This window comes from Callospermophilus lateralis, chromosome 3 (assembly GCF_048772815.1).
Source record: "Callospermophilus lateralis isolate mCalLat2 chromosome 3, mCalLat2.hap1, whole genome shotgun sequence".
In the NCBI taxonomy this organism is placed as follows: domain Eukaryota; kingdom Metazoa; phylum Chordata; class Mammalia; order Rodentia; family Sciuridae; genus Callospermophilus; species Callospermophilus lateralis.
This window is the reverse complement of record NC_135307.1, coordinates 157,648,359-157,672,511: the sequence shown is the minus strand read 5'-3', so window position 1 is coordinate 157,672,511 and position 24,153 is coordinate 157,648,359. Positions and strand designations below refer to the sequence as shown.

Here is a 24,153-nt window from a genome sequence, read left to right as displayed (position 1 = left end):
TGTTTGCATGTAAGAATGCCACAATGAAACCCATTATTCTGTATAGTTAAAATGCACTAAAAAAATGAAAAAAAAAGGATTGGTATGCTACTTTGTATTCCATTTTTTTCATGGTTTACCTTAAGAAGTGCACTATTATCTGAAAAAAAAAAAACAAAACCACAGAATTGTTCGATCTTAAACATTATGAAAGAGTAGTATGGGACTTTTACTCTATCTTAAAAGACTAATAATAGAGAAATCAATAATGTTATCATGTGATACTGTATCATTTCCATGAATATACTCAAATATACTTAGCTTTTACCAAAAATAGATGCCAGTGGCTTGGAGGAGGCATGATCCATCAGGACCAGGCTATGGGCAGTAAGTAAAGGAATGTCAAGAATGTATTTTCTGCAGTTTCCATTCGTTGTTTTAATACTAACATATTTCTATCGTGTTAGGGAAGCACTAAAAGACACCTCAGTTCTCTTGATCCTCCTTCCTCATGAATGCTGTGTCATGTGGTCTAATGGTAAGGGTCATGAGCCTGGAGCACACTGCTTATTCCTCTGGGCTCCCAAGGAACATCTTAGCCTACCTCACCAGCAGAATGAGACCAAAATATACACCTGTGGCAGTCACCACTAGTTATCTCTCAATATCCTCATTTTCCCTTTCTTCCTTAGTAAAGGAACCCAAATTTCTTAGCCGAGCATACTACTGGTCAGGGCAGAGACCACATTTCCCAGCCTTATAACCAAGTTTTGATCACTGAGATAAAACTGGCAATCCTGTACTTTTGGGAAGTTTCCTTAAAAAGGGAGGGGTGTCCTTTTTATATTTTCTTCCTTCTTACTGCCATAGAATGTGGACGTAACAGCTGGTGCTCTGGCAGCTACGGTGGACCATTAGGTGACTTAGGGAAAGGAAACCATGTACAACAAAACAACTGTATAGAGACTATCTCAAAAACTAGCAAATTAATATACCAAATCTGAACTATACCTCTGCATTTCTTTTCTAAATAAAATAAACTTCACAAATAAAATAGTGGTTTAAACCACTATTTTTAAGTCTTGACAACGTAAGACACTAAAAATGCAAATATCTCAGCAACATATACAGAATTACATCTTGTTTTTATTTATTCATTCAACAGTGTATCTTGGGGATCTATCCATGTGGTTATTTTTCATAAATATGATAAAGTCTTTCACATTGATTTTGAAGAGTTTGAACTCATTTAGCCTAGCCTTAAACCAAATATTTGACTCCCCATATTTGTCATATGTCCTAAGGCTGGTCTCTGAAACATTGTTTGTGATAGCTATGCATTGGAAATAACCTAAATGGTTATCAGTAGGGGAAAGAGTCATAAACGGTCATGCTTTACTGCAATTACAATAATGATTTATTAATGAGGCAAGGTTACCAAGACAATTATTAATTGCATGAAAGCAAGCTATAGGACACTACAAGCCAGCATAAAACCATTAAAAAACAAAACAACAACAACAACAAAAACCCACCAAAAGCAAAACACATGCATAAGGCATACTTCTCTGTAAGGCCACATCAAATTAACGTCTGTGGTTACCTCTGAGGAGGGGACTGAGATTATGGCAAAGTAAAGTAGGTACTCAAGGGGTCTTCCTTTGTTGTACTATTTGAATCTTTTTTTTGCAAGATTGAATACAGGGCTTCATACGTTGGACAAAGGGGTGTAGCTCTACCACTGAACTACTCCCTTTTCAGTTTTATTCTGAGACAAGAGTCTTGCTAAGTTGCTGAGGCTGGCCTCAAACTTATGATCTTCCTACCTTAGCCTTCCGAGTAGCAGGGATTACAGGTGTTCCCTCCGTGTCCAGCTCGTTTGAAACAGGCATAATGAGAATATATTCATGTCTTACTTACAGGATTAAAGTTAAAGACTATAGACATGAATAAGGACAGGGTATAAATAAAGAAGCATATTTGTGGGGAGACAAGGGAGGAGTCAGAATAGTCTTTTTTTTTTTTTTTTATGCTGTATTCCAATAGGGTTATGACCTTTGGCAAAGAAAGTTTTTCCAGACTACCTATTAACCTACTTGTCTCTGCAAGTGCCTCATTAATGTATTAATTATTCTTCCTTGCCACTCATATTAATGGTTTTAAATGAAAGTGCTTATAAGTTCATAGATTGTTAACTATGCAAATGTTTTCTAAATGAAAAATGGAATACATTCATCTCATGTTTAAGAAGAGATCTTACGTGCTGTCGTTTGTTCAGACTGCTGTAAAAGAATACCATACCATATAGGTGGTTTATCAACAACAGAAATATTTCTCCTAATTCTGGAGGCTGGAGAAGTTCAAGATGAAGGCAACAGTAGACTCAGTGTCTGGGGAGGGTCCACTTCCTGGTTCATAGACAGCCTCTGTGTGCCCACACTTGTAGAAGGGGCAAAGGAGTCTCTGGGTCTCAGACATTAATCCCATTCCTGGAGGATCTGCCCTCATAATTTAAATCATACGGTAAAGGCCTACATCCAAATACCATCACACTGGGGATTAGAGTTCCATATTTGAACTGAGGGAGGAGCACAAAAACAGTCTAAAGAATTTTGTTAAAACTTTTTCCCTCTGTGAGATGAGGTGGGAAAATATCTAGAACACGTAAGTGTGATTGTAAAAGCTAAAGTTCAATGGAATCTCAAAAAAAAAAAAAAGAGTTCTTCTTAAGCTACAATGAACTGATATGGAATTTTACCTTATATATCCTAAAACATCTTCTGATACCAGTTCATTTAATGAACAACACTTATTAAACTATGATGTATGAGGGGCTAGCCAGTTCATATAAGATCCATCCTAAATATCTTTTGACCCCAAGCAATTCCCAGTCTAACCTTGTGATAGTGCCAAATATATATAAACAAACAATTACAGAACTACATTAACAGTAGGGAAATCCCATAAAGACATCATTCTGAAATGTGGTCTGAGGACTGGAGGCATCTGAATCTTCTGGTGGCATCTGAGACTCCAACCTTAAATTCCTGAATCTGTATTTTTTAACAGAATCCCCAGGCAATTTGGATGCTAAGATTCTAGAAGTGATGAACTGTGGGATTATAGAAGGGTTCCCTATTGATTCCTTGGGAACTGGTCAGACAAGTCTACAAACTGCTGGGGTAATAGGAACACTTAAGGCTGAATAATGACCAGATTTGTGATCATGGGAGTTGGAAAGAGCAAGAAGGGTAACGGAATGAGAAGTTTAGGAGGTACAAGTGGGCACTTTGGAAGATGTGGGAGACATGGTAGAAAACGGACACTGAGGCTTCAGTTAGATGCCACAGACTTCAGACTTGCTGAACATTCCGGAGGAAGACACAGAAAATTTTAAGCAGGAAAGTAACAGAATCGAATTCTTATGCTTGGACATAACTGGTGGTAGAGTGAAAGATAAAAGTGAGAGAGGCTGGAGCAGGCAGGCACATATCCTTGAATAAGAAAGCTCCAATTTTGGACTAGAAAGGAAGTCTCCTACTTGGTGTGTGTGTGGGGGGGGGGGGGGGCGGGGGTAGGGGAGGTGAGGGTAGTGAGTTCCCAGCACACAGAAAAACAAAGGATTCCAGCTGCAGCTGGATACACGGGGGTTCTTTCTCATTAGCCAGAGTTCTCAGAGTGAGCTCCAATCAGCAGCAGGAGCATCACCTAGGAAATGTTAAGAAATGCGAATTCTTAGGTCTCATCCTAGATGTACTAAATCAGAAACTCACAAATCTGACCGGGAATAAGTTACCCACATGATTCTAATGCCAATGCTCTAGAATGCCAAAAATCCTAGAGCAAGTGGTAAAGGCTTAAAAATCACACAACTTGCTTACTGCCTTAAAAAAAAAAAAAAAAAAGTAATGAGAAATGGGTTTTTATGTTGAGTGGGCAGAACAAATGCCACATAAACCTAGATTTTATATAGCACGGGGAGCGGGGCACAATACCAATCATCTTGTCCAAAAGGCTCATTTTGGAGAATTAAAATAGTTTTGGTATAGACCATGATGTTCTCCGTAGCCTAAATTAAGTAAAACTTAATCATCCCATTTGATTCTTCCTGTTTTCCTTTATTTCCCCACAAATACCCCCTCAGAAAAAAACGTTGGGATTCCTAATGTCCCTTTGAAAAACTGTTCCTGCTGCAACCGCCCATTAGAAAAACACAGTCCCAAATTAAAACCCCTCAAAACGGAGCAGTGGGCCCGGCGCCACCAGGCCAAGGCAACGCAGCCATTTCCCAGCCACACCCCTGCGGGCCGTCGGCCTCCTCTGGGCCGCTCCCAAAGATAAATAAATCACTCCTTGTTTTCCAGACCTGAAATTAGCGGTGAGTCACAGAGCACTCTGAACAGCCACGGTCGCCTCGGAAAGGAGGAAAAATGTGCAGACTTTCCCTCTCACGCGAGGGCCCGACGTGCTGGGCTGGCCAATCAGGGGAGGGTGGCGGGAATCACACCAAAGTAGGTAAAAAATGCGGGAAGCCGCCCCTCCGCCCCGGCTGGGGCCTTGCTCCAGCCAGTCCTCCCTCCCTTCCTCACCCGCCGCGGGCCGGGCCCATCCTCCGCCTCCAGCCCCGCCTCCAGCCCCGCCCCCAGCTGCGGCGCACACCTGGCCAGGTGGCTACTTCTATGTTTGGGCAACTGCGGCGTGGGGGGCGGGGCATCTTATGGCCCCGCCCCAGGGAGGGGAATGGCCACTCCATCCTGGCTCACCCTTTGCCCGCCCCTCGCCGGTAGGTGTCAGCCTAGGCTCTGCCTCCTCCTCTTCAGCAGGAGTAGGGAACCCAACTACATTCCCAAAGACCCAGCTGGTGAAGGGGTACTCGCCCCCACAGCCCCAAAAAGGTGACCGAAGCCCGCCCCTCCCTCCCCCCGCAGTTGGGATTCCCGAGGGTCGCAGAGGCAGGGCGTTGCCGGGCCAGCCGGTTGCCCAGCAACGGCGGGAGGTGCGTGACGTGCGCAGCCGCGTTACGGCCCGGGGCGCGCGCCCGCCCCCTGGTAGGCTCGCGCCGCCGCGTCGGCTCTGCGCCTGGTCTCTTGGTCTCGCTGCTGCGAATAGGACGCTCCGTAGACTCGGTGCTGGTCGGCTTCCTCCCTTGCATCCCTCCGACAGCTGCGGTGAAAATGGTGAGTGGGAAAGAGCCCGAGGAATGGGCTGAGGCGTCCCGGGACTGCGAGTCCCCGGGACGGGTTGGGTACGGAGCTGAGGGGCGCGTCCCCCGCTCGCAGATGGAAGGAACCCTGCTGGGCTGCAGTCTCCCGACCGAGGAGAGTTTCCCGGCCTCCGATGCTCGGTTTGGGCCCTGCGCTCTGTGGCAGCTTCCCGGCCTTTGCTCGCCTCCCAGCTGCTGCGAGGCCTCCGCGGAGTCCTTCCTGGCTTTGGTACACAGGGGCGAACGCCCGCACAGCTTCGGATACAGATCCAGGGGTCTGCAGGCCCGAGGGAGGGGGGTTGGAACCCGGCGACGAGCCTTGTGGCGCGGGTTTCCCCTAAGCCGCCTCTCAGTGACCGCGCCTGTTTCGGTCTTGAGATCTTTCCGTCAATAAGGAAAAGAAGACCTTTATTCAACGACCCTAGAGGGCGGAATGATCGCTGACGAGCGTGACCCTGGCATGATTAAGAACCGGGTGGCCTTGCAGCCGCTTTGTTTGTCGTATCTGGCAATCAGCTTCCAGCAGCACTCTCGTTGTGCTTGTCAAGCTTGGCAGTGTCTCTTTTAACCCTTCCCTACCCGATATGTCCGTGTATGACTAGAAATTTTATTTTACCTGTAAACAGTTTGGCTTTGCCACAACTTGACATGCATGGGCATGATGCTGGGACGCTAATACAAGCAAATTTAAGAGCTTTAAAAAAGTCTGTTAAATTACCTGAGTCACTAAAAAGTAAACATGTTTAGTTTATTGTAGATGATGGAGATTTGGCTTAATTTATATATTACTTTCTTTCTCTAAACTGTCACTCTCATTTGCTGTAAAACAGCATTCTACGATTAGGTAGAACATTTTGTCATTTTCTGTAGTGTGCACATACTGTTACCATTTTTGGTCAATGATTTGCAGGCAAAGTCTTATCCAGACTTTGCTAGAAATATCACATTGTTATTGCATCTCTCTGTCTGGAATCAGTTGGTACCAGTTTTATCTGCATACAGAATGTTTTCGTGGAATAGCAGTTTTGGTTTTCTTAAGGTATTGCAATTTTCATGAAGATGCAGGCTGTGGAAGAAAAAGAGATTAACTGGTAGTTTCTTAATGGCTGAGGTTGTGTAATAGGGGTTTGATATTTAGTCTGAGGTTCTTTTTGGTTTAATGTAAGTTACCAAGAGGATCACCATCTTAAGTCTTTAACATCTTTAAGATTTTAAGTATATGGTACTTTACACTAGAAGACTTTAAAACTAAAGACTGAGTGCTGATAAATTTAAGACCACCCTTTTGATGAAAGTGCTTTGAAGTGGACTGGAGCCTGCTTTAGGGTCTTCTGAATTAATTTTTTTTTTTTTTTTTTAGTTCTAATACAACCTTTATTTTTGTTTGAAAATAGGACCAAATATTTTGACTTTGGTTAAACGCTTAAGTTAAATACTTAATATTAGAATTTAAATTCCTAACCCTTTGTACCTTAAAATGAAATAAAGGAAGTGTTTTTCCTATTCCTTGGTACTTGTGGGGAGAAGAAATAAAAACGTGGATGAATTGTAATAGATCTCAGAGTTTTTGGTATTAGTGAAATCAAGAAGCTTTTACAAGCTACTTTGGCTTGGATGCTTGCAAAGAATAAAGAGTTCAGAATTCAGACCCATCATTTTTAACGGTAACTCGTATGTTTGGTCTTGTGAACACAAAGCATCTCCATTCAGTCCAGCTCTTAGAAAATATTGTGAAGAAGAAGAGTTCCTTTATTATCCTAGATTCTAGTCTAGCATTTTCTTTCTGTATTTGGAATTGTTTAGATTTGTTAGTTTGATACTTGATTCCAAGTTTGTTTCTTTCTTCCTGAGGTTACATTTTAACTGCTAATGGGTTTGTTATAAAACAGCACAATTACTTCCTGGTACTCACCAAGTCTTCTAGAAGCACTTGTAATAAAGCAATTTGAAACCAATTCAGAAAATCATCCTGGGCACTTTAAAATGAGATCATATTTTTAGATGTCTCATTTTATAGTGCCTCCACCCAAAAAAGAGCCTACCGCCACGTGAACCACATTTACACACCTCGAGAAAAAAAAATTTTATGTGTGTACTGGGTGTGCCAGTTTCTTTATTATATGTGCAAAGATTGTTTACCAGTCCACCATCAAGTTCCTAGGGTTGTTTGCTCAGTAGTTTTGTTGGATATGGATTGAGATGTCACACATAGACTTTCCTAGCTCTTATAACCAAGATGTGCACTGGCAGCTTAGATATATGGCTTTCTGGAAAGTGGGAGTATAGTCTTGCCCCTAAAATAAAGTTCAGGTCTACTTGATAGTCTAACCTGTTAACTTTACCCTAATTAGAACTCTGTTCTAACAAACCAAGCTAATAATTTTGAAACATTTTAAGCAGTAAAGTATGCATGATTTTTATAAAAGGTTAACTTTTTGCCATATTCAGCCAAATATGCATCTTCTTCCCATTCATTTCTCTCCCCAGAGATACCTATTCCTGTGTCAAAGACACAATGTACTGGCCCACTAAGGAGATGATTTTATTCAGGCTATAGCAAATTAGGAAAACATTTATTAAGGAGAAATTTCTAAAAGAAAAAAGGGGCACATAAACCAGGAAATCTTGAGGAAGAATGGAAATGGGCCTTATTTCAAAATATATAACAGGCCTGTCCTTTTTAGTTACCTTTTTCCTGTAATACAGAATAATGAGGGTGAATTTCTTTACCATCACTGCTTTCCAGGATGCAAACATAATCACCTAAAATTGATCTATTCCATTTTCACTGATAGTTCCATACTTTGTCGCTATACATATATGATATGCATTATTAATAATACATATTGTATTTACATAAATACTGTGCTTTGTATAGCCCTTTGCAGCTTTTTTTTTTAAAAAAAAACACTGGACAACTTCTAAAATAATATAATAATATTCCTTTCTTCTGTCACATAAGTCTCTTTCCAGGCCTCTTAGCTGCTAAATCACAGAAATTCATTTCTCTGTTCATTCTAGTCACTGGCCATTCTCCAGCTTCTGGTAGGGCTAAACCATGGAGCACTTCAGGGTAGAATTCCTCTTTTTTTTTTTTTTTTTTAAGCTGAGGACCATGGAGATTAACTCCTTGCACTTTATACGTGTTCCCCTCTTTTTCCTAGGTAGTTGACTAGCCAAATGTTAAAAACAAACATGGAATGTATGGAAATTTTACTTTCTGTTCAGATTTGCTCTGAATTAAAACTTCCCTAAAAAAGAAAGCCTATTTAAAAATAAACTTTCAATATAAAACATAATCATGACTATTTTTCTAATAGACTTGGTTTAAATAAAATGTTTTATAATAAAGGAGGACTCTGAGCATTTATGGTTTTATGCTAATGTAACTTGATAATATATTTTGAGTAATAATTAAATACCTCAAGTTGAAACACATTATGCTTGAAATTAGAATAAATCTCCAAGGTCTTGAAAACTAAATTTACATATAAATGCAGTGTTTTATTTCTTTCTTTTGGCAGTACTGAGAATTGAACCTAGGGCCTTGTGCATGCTAGGCAAGTGCTCTACCACTGAACTACACACCCAGCCCTTTCCAAATTTATCTTAAGACAGAGTCTTGCTAATTTGTGTAGGCTAGCCATGAATTTGAGACACTCCCACCACAGCCTCTGGAATAGCTAGGATTACAAATGTGCATGAATACATTTTTTTTTCTTCAATACCTTTGTTCTACTCATTCATTTATTTTTATGTGTTGCTGAGGATTGAACCCAGTGCCACACAAGCACTCTACCACTGAGCCACAACCCCAGCCCCAAATGCATTGTTTTTAATCTGCAGAGCAACACTTGAGTCCTGAGTTCCTAGGCCCACTCTCTTTATTGTACTGTTTGCTATTTGTACATATAATCCACAGAACAATAAAGAACTAAGATTGTTGTAGTTATCTCGAATTTATTTCCTTTGGGGCATAATAGTCCTCTCTATATTGTCCATGAGTAATATACAAAAGTTCATAACGAACAATTCAGAAATATTTTAATGACAGTTTTTTTTTTTCTGTCCCTTTCCTGTGTTGATGTGAGAAGCTAGAATTTTTACGTGAAATTGTGCTTCTGAGCTATCACCTATTCTTTTTTCTTAAAATTTTGTTGAGAAAGATATAGACTTAGAGAAATAAACATAAGGCTCATTTATCCCAGTAATACTTTGGACACGCTTGTTACATTCATTGGAATCTGTTATACCAAGACCTCCATTGAGTCAATAGATTTTAGTCTAGAGTGATTCTTAATTCTGAGCTAGTCTTCTCGTAATTGATCTTGTTGCTCACTTTAATCTATAATTTGCTTTTTTGTGTTAAAATGGAAGAATCAATTTAATTTTGTGTGTGTGTGTGTGTGTGTGTGTGTGTGGTGCTGGGGATTGAACCCAGTCCAAAGACCTTGTACATGTGAAGCAAGTACTCTATCAAATGAGCTATATCCCCAGCACTAAAATATTTTTTAAAATAATTGGTTTAAGTTAAAAAAAAAAGCAACTAAAACTTAAGAATTGAATCTAGTTGAAAGAGTGAAAAGGCTGAGAACTAGTTCTGTTGCAGGAAGACATAGGTGAGTTATCTGAAAGAAACTTCAGTACATATTACAGTGAAGTCATTTGTCACTTAATTTTGCTTTTGGATCACATCTGAGAAAGACTGTTTACTCCTTTCAGTATTTTAAAATTATAGTTTGCTACTTTTGTTTGCCTTATCATAGAAAAGCAAAGATGAGTTTCCTGTTCTTATTCCTCTCTTAGCTTGTATAGGTAATCATGTTTTGATTTCAAAATGTTCTCATATTTTTATTGGTGTTATTTTCAGATAGTAATAGAGCTAAGGCTAATGTGCAGGCACATAAGCATAAAGTTAAGACTCCTCCAACTTGCTCTGGAGTAATCTTTTAAGTTTATTGTTGAAACCTGAGGGCTTTAAGGAATTCTCAAATTATTGAAGTTTTGTTATAAGAATGTTTAACCTTTATACCAGTGTTGTAAGATAGAAATAAATACAAACTATGTGTGTAATTAATTTTTCTGGTAGCCCCATTTTAAAAAGTAGAAAGAAAAGATGAAATTTATTTAACATATCTATTTATTTATTCAACCTATCAATTTATTCAAATTTATTTATTCAATCTATCCAAAATATTGTATTAACTTTTTGGGGCAGGGGGGGGGGGTAATCATGGATTGAACTCAACTACTGAACCATATCCAAAGCTCTTTTTTGTATTTTATTTAGAGACAGGGTCTCATTGAGTCTTAGTGCCTCACTAAGTTGCTGAGGATGACTTTGAACTCTTGATCCTCCTGCTTCAGCCTCCCGAACTGCTGGCTGTATCAACTTTTTTTTAAATTATTTTTTTAATGTATATATTTTTTTTAGTTGTTGCTGGATCTTTATTTTTTAATTTATTTTATATATGGTATGGGAGAATCAAACCCAATGCCTCACACATAATAGGCAAGCTCTCTACCACTGAGCCATAGCTCCATCCCCTGTATCAGCACTTAAATCAGTATAAAAAATAATGAGTATCTTTACATTCTCTTGTCTTTCAAATTGTTTGAAATTTTTTGTATATTTCATACTTAAGGCTCATTTCAATTCAAACACATTTTCTTTGGACAGATTTGATCTATATTTAGATACTGTAAAATTTACAGTTGAAAAGGTAGAGTCACATAGCCAAGTTGCTCCAGACATACTTAACATGTTTTCTAGTAATAAAAATTGAGAACTTTAAAATACAATTAAAATGAAATAAAATTTAGTCACACTAGCCATATTTAAAGGACTCTCTAAGCTACATGTGTTAGAGGTCATCTTATTTGACCAGTTTATTTTGTGGATTGGTCTGTTTAATATGTAATGAGAAATTGATATGATTACCAACAATTTAATTCTTTGCATTTCTGCCCACGTATAAGAAGCAGCATTACAAAACCACCCTAAGATACCATCTCACTCCAGTAAGATCGGTAGCCATTCTGAAGTCAAACAACAACAAGTGCTGGCGAGGATGTGGGGAAAAGGGTACTCTTGTACATTGCTGGTGGGACTGCAAACTGGTGCGGCCAATTTGGAAAGCAGTATGGAGATTCCTGGGAAAGCTGGGAATTGAACCACCATTTGACCCAGCTATTGCCCTTCTCGGACTATTCCCTGAAGACCTTAAAAGAGCGTACTACAGGGATACTGCCACATCGATGTTCATAGCAGCACAATTCACAATTGCTAGACTGTGGAACCAACCCAGATGCCCTTCAATAGATGAATGGATTAAAAAAAATGTGGCATTTATACACCATGGAGTATTACTTAGCACTAAAAAATGACAAAATCATGGAATTTGCAGGGAAATGGATGGCACTAGAGCAGATTATGCTTAGTGAAGTTAGCCAATCCCTAAAAAATAAATACCAAATGTCTTCTTTGATATAATGAGAGAAACTAAGAACAGAGCAGGGAGGAAGAGCAGGAAGAAAAGATTAACATTAAACAGAGACATGAGGTGGGAGGGAAAGGGGGAGAAAAGGGAAATTGCATGGAAATGGAGGGAGACCCTCAATGTTATACAAAACTACATATAAGAGGTTGTGAGGGGAAGGGGAAAATAAACGAGGAGGGAAATGAATTACAGTAGATGGGGTAGAGAGAGATGATGGGAGGGGAGGGGAGGGGAGGGAGGATAGTAGAGGATAGGAAAGGTAGCAGAATACAACAGTTACTAATAGGGCATTATGTAAAAATGTGGATGTGTAACCGATGTGATTCTGCAATCTGTATTTGGGGTAAAAATGGGAGTTCATAATCCACTTGAATCTAATGTATGAAATATGATATGTCAAGAGCTTTGTAATGTTTTGAACAACCAATAAAAAAAAAAAAGCAGCATTAGTGGCTCGGGAGGCTGGGGAAGGAGGATCAAGAGTTCAAATCCAGACTCAGCAAAAGTGAGGCACTAAGCAGTTCAATGAGACTCTCTCTAAAAACAATATACAAAATAGGGCTGGGGATGTGGTTCAGTTGTTAAGTGCCCCTGGGTTCCATCCCTGGTACCTCCCGCCAAAAAAAGAATAGTACCCCCCAAAAAAGGATAGTAACCCCCAAAAAGATGGTACCCCTCCCCCCAAAAAAAAGGATAGCAAATGTTTCTTTTATAGCACTCACTAAGATATTTTGTGAAACTGTAATGTTGAATTCTTTAAAGATATTCTGTACTATCAGTAGTATGATGCCTGTCATAGTAGGCTCACACAGATGTTAATGAACGGGAAGGAAAAGTTTTTCTTAGTTGTGATAAAAGATGGGTTCTTGTGGAGATGGATTACTTTAATTTTTATACATTTTGTTCCCACCTACTTTTTTAAAATTCAATGGAAATTAGGGTTTAAGGACTGAACTAATTGAATAGGACCTCCTCTTTTCAGACTGTATTGCAATTTAGAGAATTTTACAGTGAAAATCCTTTGAGATAGATGAGGCAAGTATTATTAGAGTAATATCTCTAAAATGATTCTGGTATACAGAAACCCCTCAATAAATGCCAATTCTCCTCCATTCCTTAAAAATGAAACCAAGTGGTATTTGATGCTCAGTAAAGTATCCTGAACCATAGAAAAGCACTTGAAGGCCTAACAAAAGAAAGCACAAGAAGTAATGCTGTCTTAGATAAATACTGGGTGTCAGGCATTTGTGTTATCATACTTACTCAGTGCTTATCCATTTAGGCAGGTGTTCCAGTTATACCATACAGACCAGTGGTTAAGAGCGTGGACTCAGAATCTGGATGTTGAGATTTTTAAAATCTGGGTTCCACCACTTACTAACCAAATGACCTCAAGTTACTGGCTGTTTTGTGCCTTGATTTTATGATTCTTCCATGTGAGAATGTCATTAGTGCCTACCATCACAACACTATGGGTTTAAGGAAGTGCCTGACATGTAGTAAAGTGCTTATCAATGTTGGTTAGAGTAATATTATTAAATGGTATCAGCCTTGGATCTAATTTAGATTGATACTCTTTTCCTTACTTGCTATATGAATGGAAAAAGTCAAATATCACTGAACACCTTAAAAATGGATTTACGCTTAGCCAATCAAAAGGCAGCTAAACCTTCAAGAGCTAATTGTGGGAAGATCTCCTTGACATGGTAGCTCCTTCTAGTCACCTCCCTTCAGACAGAATCATTTATTTTTGACAGCCAGGGCATCTTGCTACTCTGTAGCACTAATCACATAGATTTCCACTTGTACATGTTGTCTCTAATTAACTTGAGTAAATGTTTAGAATAGTTCAGAGTTCTTATTAATCCTATATCCTGTATTGGTTTTGTCTCTTTTTTTCCCCCTCCTTTGGTGGTGCTCTTAGGGATTGAACTCAAGGTTTCACACATGCAAGGAAAGCACTCTACATCCCCAGCTTTTTTATAATTTTAAGATAGGGTCTAAGTTGCCCAAACTGGCTTCAAAATGTGATTCTCCTATCAGCCTCCCAAGTAGCTAGAATTACAGATGTACACCATTGTGCCTGCTCTATGTTAGCCATCATATCCTTATTCCAGCAGTGCATGCTTTTGTAATTATAGATCATATAAAAGGGTGGGGAGGAGTACATTAGAACATGTTTCAGTAGTTTTATTATTTCTTTAATGTTATTTTACTTAGAATCATATATAATGAATTTTTTTATTTTAACTTTTGTGGGTGACTTGATTCTTGATGTAAAAATACCTTGTCTTTCACTCTTAGATATATTTTATTCTAAAGTAATTAAGAAAGAATTAATCATAGTTCTTCAAACCCCTCAGTGTTTATAATAGCAATCATTCATTCAACAAATATTCGAGGGATTGTTACATGCCAAGAATTAATCCAGGTACTAGAGATACAGTATTGAAAAACACAGTTTGTTCCTCATTAAACTTACCATTCTAATAAAAAGGAACAGACCAAAAAAAAAAAAAAATTATGTCAGATAGTAGTTAAAATGGTATGAAAAAATTAAAATAATCAATAGGCAATACCAGCAGAGTTGTCCTTTTCTGCTTAGGATTGTTGGAGAAAGTCCTTTAGTGAGTGGCATTTAAGGCAAGCCTTGCATGGTACATTTCAGGCCAGAGGAACTCTTTTGTAGAAAGACCTTGAGAACACAATGAACATTACATATGCACATTAAAAAGAGGCTTGTTTGGCTAGAATTCCGTGAAATAGGGGGGAAAGGGGTTATAGGCAAGAATTAGACCAGGAAAAGTGGTTAGGCCAAAGGTAAGGAATTTGAATTTTATTCTGATCACATCAGGAAGCCATTAGGTGTATAGTAGTGGGGACAAGTTAAGTAGTGGAGAGAGATGATTTGTTCCTGTTCATCAGTGTGTATGTGTACAAATGAGCCCCCCCACCAAATTTTTTTTTTTTCAGCCAGTAAGTAGATGGTTATAATTTAATTTAGAATTTTTGGTAGTGGAGATGGTGAGAGGTGGGTAGATTGGATATATATTTGTGGGTAGACCTTATAGAACTTGATGTAATTTGGTTGAGTGGCATAAGAGAAAGAAAGATCATCAGTGGTGGTTCCCCAGATCTAGACTCAAAGTTGATGATGTCATTAAAATAGTTTGGCAAAAACAGAGGTTCTTAGAACTTTGAGGAATAATATATTGATCCAGCTTATTACAAATCTTCAAAATACCTTAATTGCTTATCTGATTATAAGAATAATTGTAGAATATTAGGAAAAATTTAGTAGTAATGACAATCCCAACCAAAATGTAAACATTTGGCACATTTTCTCCCAGGCCATTTTTTATATATGTTCATTCTTCAAATAAATAATTTTTAGGTTCCTCCGAGGAATAGGGTACTGTTGTAGGCTTTGGGTACTCAACAATATGTAAGATAAGGACCCTGTCTCTAAGAAGTATGCATTCTAATGGAGAGACAGTTAAGAAATAAGAATCCAACTAAATAAGATAATTATAGATTTTAATACTTAGTTTAGTGGAAGAAATGATTGTGTGAAAACTGCCAATATAAATTATTTTTCCCCCACACAGTTGAATTCATCTATAAGGATAAAACTTTATTTCCCATGTCCCAATGTAATGAGTGCCAAGGTAATTCAGTGGGGGAAAATAGCATTTTCAACAAACTGCTGGGACAACTGGATACCTACATGCAAAAGAACGAATTTGGATCTCTGCTTCACATTGTATGCCAGATTTAACTCAAAATGGATCAGAGATCTAAATTTAAGAGCTAAAGCTATAAAACTCCTTGACGAGAACATAGGCATAGATCCTTATGACCTTGTTTGAAGCAGTTTTTATTGATTTTGTTTTTGTTGTTGTTGTTTTATTTTGTGAGTTTTGGCATTTCCAGGTGACTTGACACTGAAAGCACAAGTGACAAAAGAAAAAGTAAGCCAGCTGCCATAGTGCATGCTTGTAATTCCAGAAACTAGGGAGACTGGAACAGGAGGATCTCAAGTTCAAGGCTAGCCCTGTAAAATAAGGGTTGGAGATGTGGTTCAATGATAAAAGTACCCCCTGGGTTCAATCTCCAGTACTGAAAACAAAAAAATTTTTTTTTTAATTTAGAAAAAGAAAACAGATAAATTAAAATTCATTAGAATTAAAAACATACATGCACCAAAGAATATCATCAAGAAAGTGAAACAACAACCCACAGAATGGGAGAAAATGTTTGCAAATCACATATTTGACAGGAACTTGTATGTAGGAATATATAAAGAATTCTTAAAACTCAACAATAAAATGGTAGCCCAATCTTATAGACAAAAAATATTTTAATCATTATTTGTAGAGGTGTACAAATCACCAATAAGCACAAGAAAAAATGCTTAACATCACTAGTCATTAGGAAAATGCAAATCAAAACCATCATAACATAATGCTTTTTATCCTCCAGGCTGGTTATAATAAAAAGATAACTGTAACAAATGTTGGCAAGGCTGTGAAATTGAAACCTTTCATGCATTGCTGGTGGGAATGTATGATACAGCCATTTTGGAAAGTTCGGCAATTCCTCAAAAAGTTAAACTTGGGAGGTACTATATGACCCATCAGTTTTGCTCCTACTTATATACCCAAGTAAAATGAAAATGTGTGTACACAAAACTTGTACATGAATGTTCACAGTAGCATTATTCATAATAGTCCCCAAGTGAGCACAACCCAATTGATCAACGGATGGATAGGTAAAATGTAGTATGTCCATACAATAAAATATTATTTGGCAATCAAAATAGTTGAAGTACTGATAATGTGTTACAGCAAGAATGAAACTTGTAAACATACTGAGCTAAAGAAGCCAGCCACAAAAGACTACATTTTGTATTATTTTGGTTGTATGAAATGTGAATAGGCAGATCCATGGAGATAGGACATAAATTAGTAGTGGCTAGGGCTGTGGGGAGTGGGAAAGAAGAATGAGTGGTAATGGATTTGAGGTTTCTTTTTAGGGGGTTCAGAATGTTCTAAAATCAAGTTATGGTGATAGATGCACAACTTTTTGAGTATTCTAAAACCTACTATTTTAGTCAGCTTTTTCACTGCTATGACTAAAGGATCTGACCAGAATAACTATAGAGGAGGAAAAGTTTATTTCAGAGCTCATGGTTTCAGAGGTGTTAAGTCTATAGAAGGCTGGCTCCATTCCTCAGGGCTCAAGGTGAGGCAGAACATCATGGTGGAGTGTGTGACTGAGGGAAGCAGCTAACATCATGGTGATCAAGAAGCAGACAGAGACTACACTGGCCAGATTCAAATATGTACTCAAAACCACTCCCCATTTCTCACTTCCCCTACCACTTCAGTTACCACTCAGTTAATCCCTATTAGGGGATTAAATCACTGATTGGGTTAAGACTCCTATAACCCGATCATTTCTTCTCTGAACCTTCTTGCATTGTCTCACACTTGAGCTTTGGGGGGACACCTCACATCCAAACCATAACACCTACCACATTTACACTTTAAATGAGTGACTTTGGTTTATAAAATATATGTGTGAAAAATGATTCCAGTTGTATCATCATGTATGTACTGTAGCATTAAATCATCTTCCTGTTAAATACAATTCCATTATTATAAGAAATTCTCTGTTGCCTTTCATGTAAATCTTTGCGCATGATTCATCATTTCTTCAAAATAGGTCTTAGGTATGATATCACTGAATCAAAAAGTTATGTTTGGTACAAGCAAATGAAATAGCAGAGTGAATATGTAACCTGCAGAACAGAAGAAAATATTTGCCATCTGTTTATCCAACAGGGGCTTAATATCCAGAGTGTAGGAAATCAAATAACAGCAAAAACCCAAATAATCTGATTTTAAAGTGGGTAAATGATCTGAATAGACATTTCTCAAAAGAAGATATACAATGCTAATAAGAATATGAAAAAAAAAAGTTCAACTCTAACCATCAGGGAAAATGCAAATCAAAACCACAGTGAGATATCTCACCCCCAGTTAGAATGGCTATAATCAAGAAAAAAAAAGGTGGGGGGGGGCAGATACTGGTGAGGATGCAGAAAAGGGAGAACCAGAAAAGATAAAAATCACTTGTATTTCCACTATGAGAGATAAAATTGAGTTGATTTTTGTGTATGATGAGAGAAACGGGGTCTAGTATCATTCTTCGGTATTTGGAGATTCGTTTTTCCCACCACCATTTGTTAAAGAAATTGTCCTTTTTCCAGTGCATGTTTTGGGTGCCTTTGTTGAAGATTAATTGGATATAGATGTGTAAATTTATTTCTGGGTTCTGTATTTTGTTCCATTGTTCTAGGTATCAGTTTTTATGCCAGTATTATGCTGTTTTGTTCATTATAGCTTTATAGTATATTGGGGTTAGGTATTACGATACCCCTCCACCTTTATTCTTTTTGATCAAGATGCTTTAACTATTCAGGATCTTCTGTGGTTCCCTATGAATTTTAGGATTTATTTTTTTCTATTCTGTGAAGACTACCATTGGTACTTTCATAAAGATTTTATTGAATTGGTAAATTGCTTTGGGTAGTGTGAATATTTTAACAATATATATATATATTTTTTTTTTTTTTTGATCCATGAACCTGGAGTATCTTTCCATTTTGTGTGTGTGTGTCCTCTTCAGTTTCTTTCAGCAGTGTTTTGTAATTTTTGTTGTAGAGATTGTTCACCTCCTTTATTCCTGGGTTTTTGTTTGTTGGTTCTTAATTTAACTTTAATTAAATTAATTAATTGCAGTGCTGGGGATTGAACCCAGGGCCTCATACATGCCGGACAAGTGCTCTACCAGTGAGCCACATCCTCAGCCCTGGGGTGGGTTTTTTAAAGCTGTTGTGAATGGGATTGCTTTTCTGATTTTTTTTTTTCTCTGCAAGTTCATTATTGCTGTATAAAATTGGTACTGCTTTTTGTGTGTTGATTTTGTATCCTGCAACTTACTGAATTTGTTTACCAGCTCTAACAGTTGATTGATGGAGTCTTTAGGTTTTTTCCCTGTATATCAAATTCTGTTGTCTATAAGCAGGGCTAAATTGGTTTCATCCTTTTCTATTTGGATAATTTTTTTTTTTTTTTTCTGTTAACTTATTGCCCTGGCTAAGACTTCCAATACTATGCTGGATGTTGAAATTTTTAAAATCTGGGTTCCACCACTTACTAAGAGTGTTGAAAGTGGACATCCTTGTCTTGTTCCTTATTTTAGAGGAAATAATTTCAGCTTTCCCCCATTCAGTGTAAGGCTGACTGTATGTCAGGCCTTTCTTGTGTTAAGTCATATACCTTCTATACTTAATTTGTTGAGGAATTTTATTAGGGGATGTTGAATTTAATTAAATGCTTTTTCTGCATCTGTTGAGATAATCATACAATATAGTTTTTGTCCTTTATCATGTTGATATGATATATTACAATTATTTATTTCCATGATTTAAATCATCCTTCTGTCCCTATAATTAATTCAGTTTGGTCATGCTACATAATCTTTTTGAATTCTTGTTAGATTTGGTTTGCTAGTGTTTTGTGATAATTCTTACATTTATGTTTATCAGGGATATTAGTTTATAGTTTTCGTTGTTGTCCCTTTGTATGATGATGGTATTAGGGTAATGCAAGCTTAATAAGTTTGGAAAGGTTGGAGAGGTATGTTTTGTTTCCTATTTTCACAAAATGTATGAGATAGAAGGATTGTAAAGATTTTTTCAAATATTAAAAAAACCTTTGAAACAGTCATTCTATCTACTCAGAAAACTACTAATAACATCTTTTTATTAAGTAGTGCTTTATTAATTTTTCAAATGCAAACTATTAAATACATCAGTGTGTTTCATGGGATACCAGTTTCTTAAAGGTCATGTGCCTTTTGCATATTGATAAGTGTATTCATTAATGTCTCATGTAGCATTTATGCTAAAATTCTATTTACATAATACACATTTTTAAAAATAAAAAGTATATAACCATAAGTTTTAAAACAAATACTAAGTATTGAACATTTAATGATTAAGTAAACATTTGGTTGGCAACTTTATGATTCTGGGTAAATGGAGAGTCATATATGTGTACTGGGCAGAGAATGATGAAGATACTGAGTTCTTGCTCTTTACAGAGCACAGGCTAGTGGGGGATTAACCAGCAGACAGTTAATCACAATTCTAAATGATACTATGATAGAAATAACTAATACATGGAAGGATCATATAATTTAGATTGGAAATGGTGGGCCAGTTGCTAACTGGAGGGCCAAGTAAGAGTTGCCTTCCCAGAAGAAGTGATTTCTGAGTTAAATCCTGAAGGACTTGGGTGACACAGTGAAGAGGAGAAAGATAAAAGCATCATAAGAAAATGTGGATATTCGGGGAATCTCAGAGTTGTACATGCCTGGAATTAAGGAGGATGGAATGGGAAAGGAGGCTAGAGAGGTAGGGCATAAGGAGTTGAACATAAGGGTTTTAGATTTTATTATGAAGGAAATTGGAAATCATTGAATGAAAACAGTAAGGGCATAAGTTTATTTGCCAGGGAACTTAACATCCCTACACTGCTCTCTGCGCCCATTCCCAGTTTTCTTTTTAGTTTTTTATAAGAGGAGGGGAGAAATAAGAAATACTCTATTCAGGATTATACAACTTCCTTGTTCTTCCTACCCTCCCTTTTCTCACCTTTTGCCTGTTACTGGGGGTGGGAAGCCTATTAACAAACCATATTAAGAGTGTTTGAAAAATGAAATTGCATGCAATCAGAGATTTTAAAAAATTTAAATCTACTTTGGCTGTTGAGATGATTTTCTGACTTGTTTTAAGAGATTGTTAAGATTTTTAAAATTTCTTTTGTTAGGGGAGGTGTTATTGAATGAATTTTTTTTTTCTTACTAAGGTTTATCCATGAGTCTTTTAGTGGAGCTCTTTAAATATTAATGCATATCAGGTAAAATTCCTGTTTGGGGATCTGGGCTTATAGTGTGCACCTGTAATCCCAACAACTACTTGGGAAGCTGAGACAGGAGGATTGCAAGTTTGAGGCCCACCTGGGCAACTTGGTGAGACCTTGTCTCAAAATTTAAAAAGGGGTGGGGATGTAATAGCACTTGCCTAGCACACACAAAGCCCTAGGGTCAGTTACCAGTACCATACACACATACACACACACACACAAAAAAAAAAAATCATTTGGTCTGTGTAGAATGCCATCTCAAGAACATTTTCTGTACTTTACTATAAGGTGGATGAGGATTTTTTTATTATCTTTTTTTAAAATTCTAATTTGTAAGGATAAGGATTTTTATAATTGGAAATTGGTTGTATATTTAACTCTTCATCTTGGTTTGTTTGTTTTTGTTTTTATGTTTTGGAAATAAACCAGTATATTAAGACAGAGAGTTAACTTGGAACATTTTCTGGATCACTGATGGGCCATGTAGTGACTTTGTATAATTAGTGGTACTCCTCCCTCTGAGTGATGCAGCCTTAGGGGAGGAACAGTTGGCACTCTTCCTAATGGTTGCAGCCTTGCAGGCAAGTAGTTGCAGCCCTGCAAGCAGATAGTTGCGTGAACTTGAATTCAGCTTTGTCTTACCCCCTTTGAGCAGGCACCTTTTATCAAGGTACAATCTATAAAACTGCATGCAGTACCTCTGGACATTTAGAACTTATCAAAAGATTGAGGATTTCTTGTGCACTTGTTTGAGTAATGCATACTGGAAAGGAACAGATTTTAGGTTTATAAAACCTGTTAATTCACCCCAGAGGCCCTAGCTTTCATCACTGTGGGTTTTGACTTATGGTTATAGGTGATAACCTATGCCAAAGAGAATGGAAGGAGGTAGTGTAATTGAATCTTAGTATGTTAAAGGGACTGCCACCTTCTCTTATTATGTATATCTTTGCTATTTAATCACTTAATAATCATGGGAAGAAAGAAGAGATACACATCAGATGTCAGGTTTACTTTTTAATTCACAGTTCTGGTCAACAGAGAACAAACAGAAATTTCTGTTTTAAATATCAATTTTAATGTTTTTGAATTCTTTATCCATAACATTCCACTGCCCAAAGGCTTTAGTAAATACTGACCACATTGGTAAGTAGGAAGCACTGAAGAAGCTCTGATCAGATATTTTGGTTAATGAAAAGAGTTGACACTTACTGAATTATACCATTACCAGGCAATATATTTAGATGCTTTTATTGGTCCTCTCAAGTTGGCAGTATTTATAGTTTATAGATGATGAAATTGAGGCTAAAGAAGTTAGCTCCAACTTCCTGAAGTTTTAAGATTTAAATAAGTCTTATACAACCCTATGGCATGCTTTCTTCTCTGGATGAAAGGTCTTCTGGGTTAAATGCCCAAGTTCAGTTTATGAGAAGGAGAATGCAGTCAGATTTTAAAAAGAAAAAGTTAGTATCTGACTTCCTCAACTTATTTAAAATACATACTCATTGTAAAATTCATCTGGAATAGTTTCATGTAATATTACATAAAATAAAATTGCTTTTATTTCTTTCACGTAGTATTTTTTTCAATGATAACAAGACTATTTAATTTAAAATAAGGATGTGCTTGGATATTACCCACCAATGCTTAAAGGAAATGAAAGTAATGGTCCGATGGCTTGAATTCATTAGGTTCATAGAAGGATTTATATATTTATCTCATATGAAAAGATAAAAGAGAAATCAACTTCCCCTTCCCAAATGCTTTCTAAAAGCAAAACAAAATACCATTGTTAAATGTTTAATGAATTCCTAAGGTGGATGGTCGAAGCCAAAATATAATTAATAAGGTCAACACAGAACAAAGTTCAGGCCCAGTAAAGTGTTGAGTTTTTCGTAGGAGAAAGAAAAGACTCAAATCTATTAAACATGGAAGCCACAGAGTATTCGCTTCAAGATGACAGAAGCTTTGGCTTCCTTCCTGGCAGGTTTCTTTTCTTTCTTTTCTTTTTAAATTTGTTCTAATTAGTTATACACAGTAGCAGAATGCTGTCACAAATGGAGCACAACTTTTCATTTCTCTAGTTGTACAAGATGTAGAGTCCCAGGCTGGGGTTATAGCAGTGGTAGAGCGCTTGCCTAGCACGTGTGAGGCCCTGGGTTGGATCCTCAGCACCACATAAAAATACATAAATAAATTAAATAAAGGTATTGTGTCCAACTACAAATAAAAAAATAAAATATTTTTTTAAAAAAGATGTAGAGTCGCACCACATGTGCTGTCATTCATGTACCTAAGGTAATGATATTCATCTGATTCTACCATCTTTCCTACCCCTATGCCCCCTCCCATTCCCTCCCTCCTCTTTGCCCTATCAAAGTTCTTCTATTCTACCCATGCTGCCCCCCTTATGTAGTATTTTAAATCTACTATTTGACTTCTTCTTCGGTAGCCAGAGTTTTTTTCCCCTCAAGAAATAAAGAATTCTTGTTATGACATCTCTAAGAATTAGTCTTTGCTTAAAGTTAGGTCGTCTTATACAAAACTTCATTTCATTCTCCATTTTGATTGTTTGGATTCTTCCAAGTTAATACTTAGAATATGTACTAAAAAATTTTATATGAATATGCACCAAGTTTGCTTTCTTGCCCCACTAAATAGTTGACCTTATAATTACTGTAGAAGATTGGATTTGAAAACCTCACTCTTAGACACAATATTCTGTCATTTCATAGTATAATAATAACTGAGGTTCCTTATGGCACAAGTCATCAATTAAAGCTAAATAACTTACTTTTTCCCAAGGCAGAAAACTATATATATTTTATAAATTTGTTACACCAACATACTATGTTAGTATTAAGAGAATTACTTGTGTTACTTCATGTTAAATTATTTAAAATAAACGTTGAAATAATTTAGCCCCTCAACTTTATTAGCCACATTTCAAGTGCTCAGTAGCCATGTGTGTTAATGGTTACCATATCAGTGCAGAAAAGGAACATTACCATCACCATTGGAAAGCAGAGTCTGGGATAGGGAACTAAAGACTTAGTAATTGATAGTCAAGCTTCAAATTGGTGGTGGTAGGGAGAGTGTCTTACCATTCATTTATGTATGGTCACCTACTTTCCTCTTTTCAGTATGATGATGGGGACAGAAGGACCTACTATTTACTGTCTTCAGGGAATAAAATAAATTGTAGAAATCCAGGGGTAAAGGTGAGGGACACGGCAGGGTAGAGTTTAGGAGGGAGTGGAGTACAGGAAGGGGATGTGGGGATCCAACTACTTCTCAGACTAATTTCACTCATTTTTTCTGTTGGAACTTTATATTTCTTTTTCTTGCCCAGGTAGATTTGTTCTGTCTGTGTTTTTAAACCCTCCTTTATCTTTTCAGTGGAATTTTGGTAGGGAGTTAAATTAGGTATATGTATTCAGCCCCCCACCACTCATCTTAACATGGACCCATGAGA

The 24,153-nt window shown here is 37.2% G+C and overlaps 1 protein-coding gene across 1 annotated transcript in view; it reads left to right on the top strand.

Moving 5' to 3' along the window:
• Positions 1-5,007: 5,007 nt before the first annotated feature.
• The window catches only part of Dstn (destrin, actin depolymerizing factor), a 32,524-nt gene continuing 13,378 nt past the window's right edge, over positions 5,008-24,153 (top strand). The window contains exon 1 of the mRNA XM_076848932.1: positions 5,008-5,156. Within this exon, the coding sequence (XP_076705047.1) occupies positions 5,154-5,156 (3 nt within the window). The 5' untranslated portion in view covers positions 5,008-5,153. The remainder of the gene's footprint in view (positions 5,157-24,153) is intronic.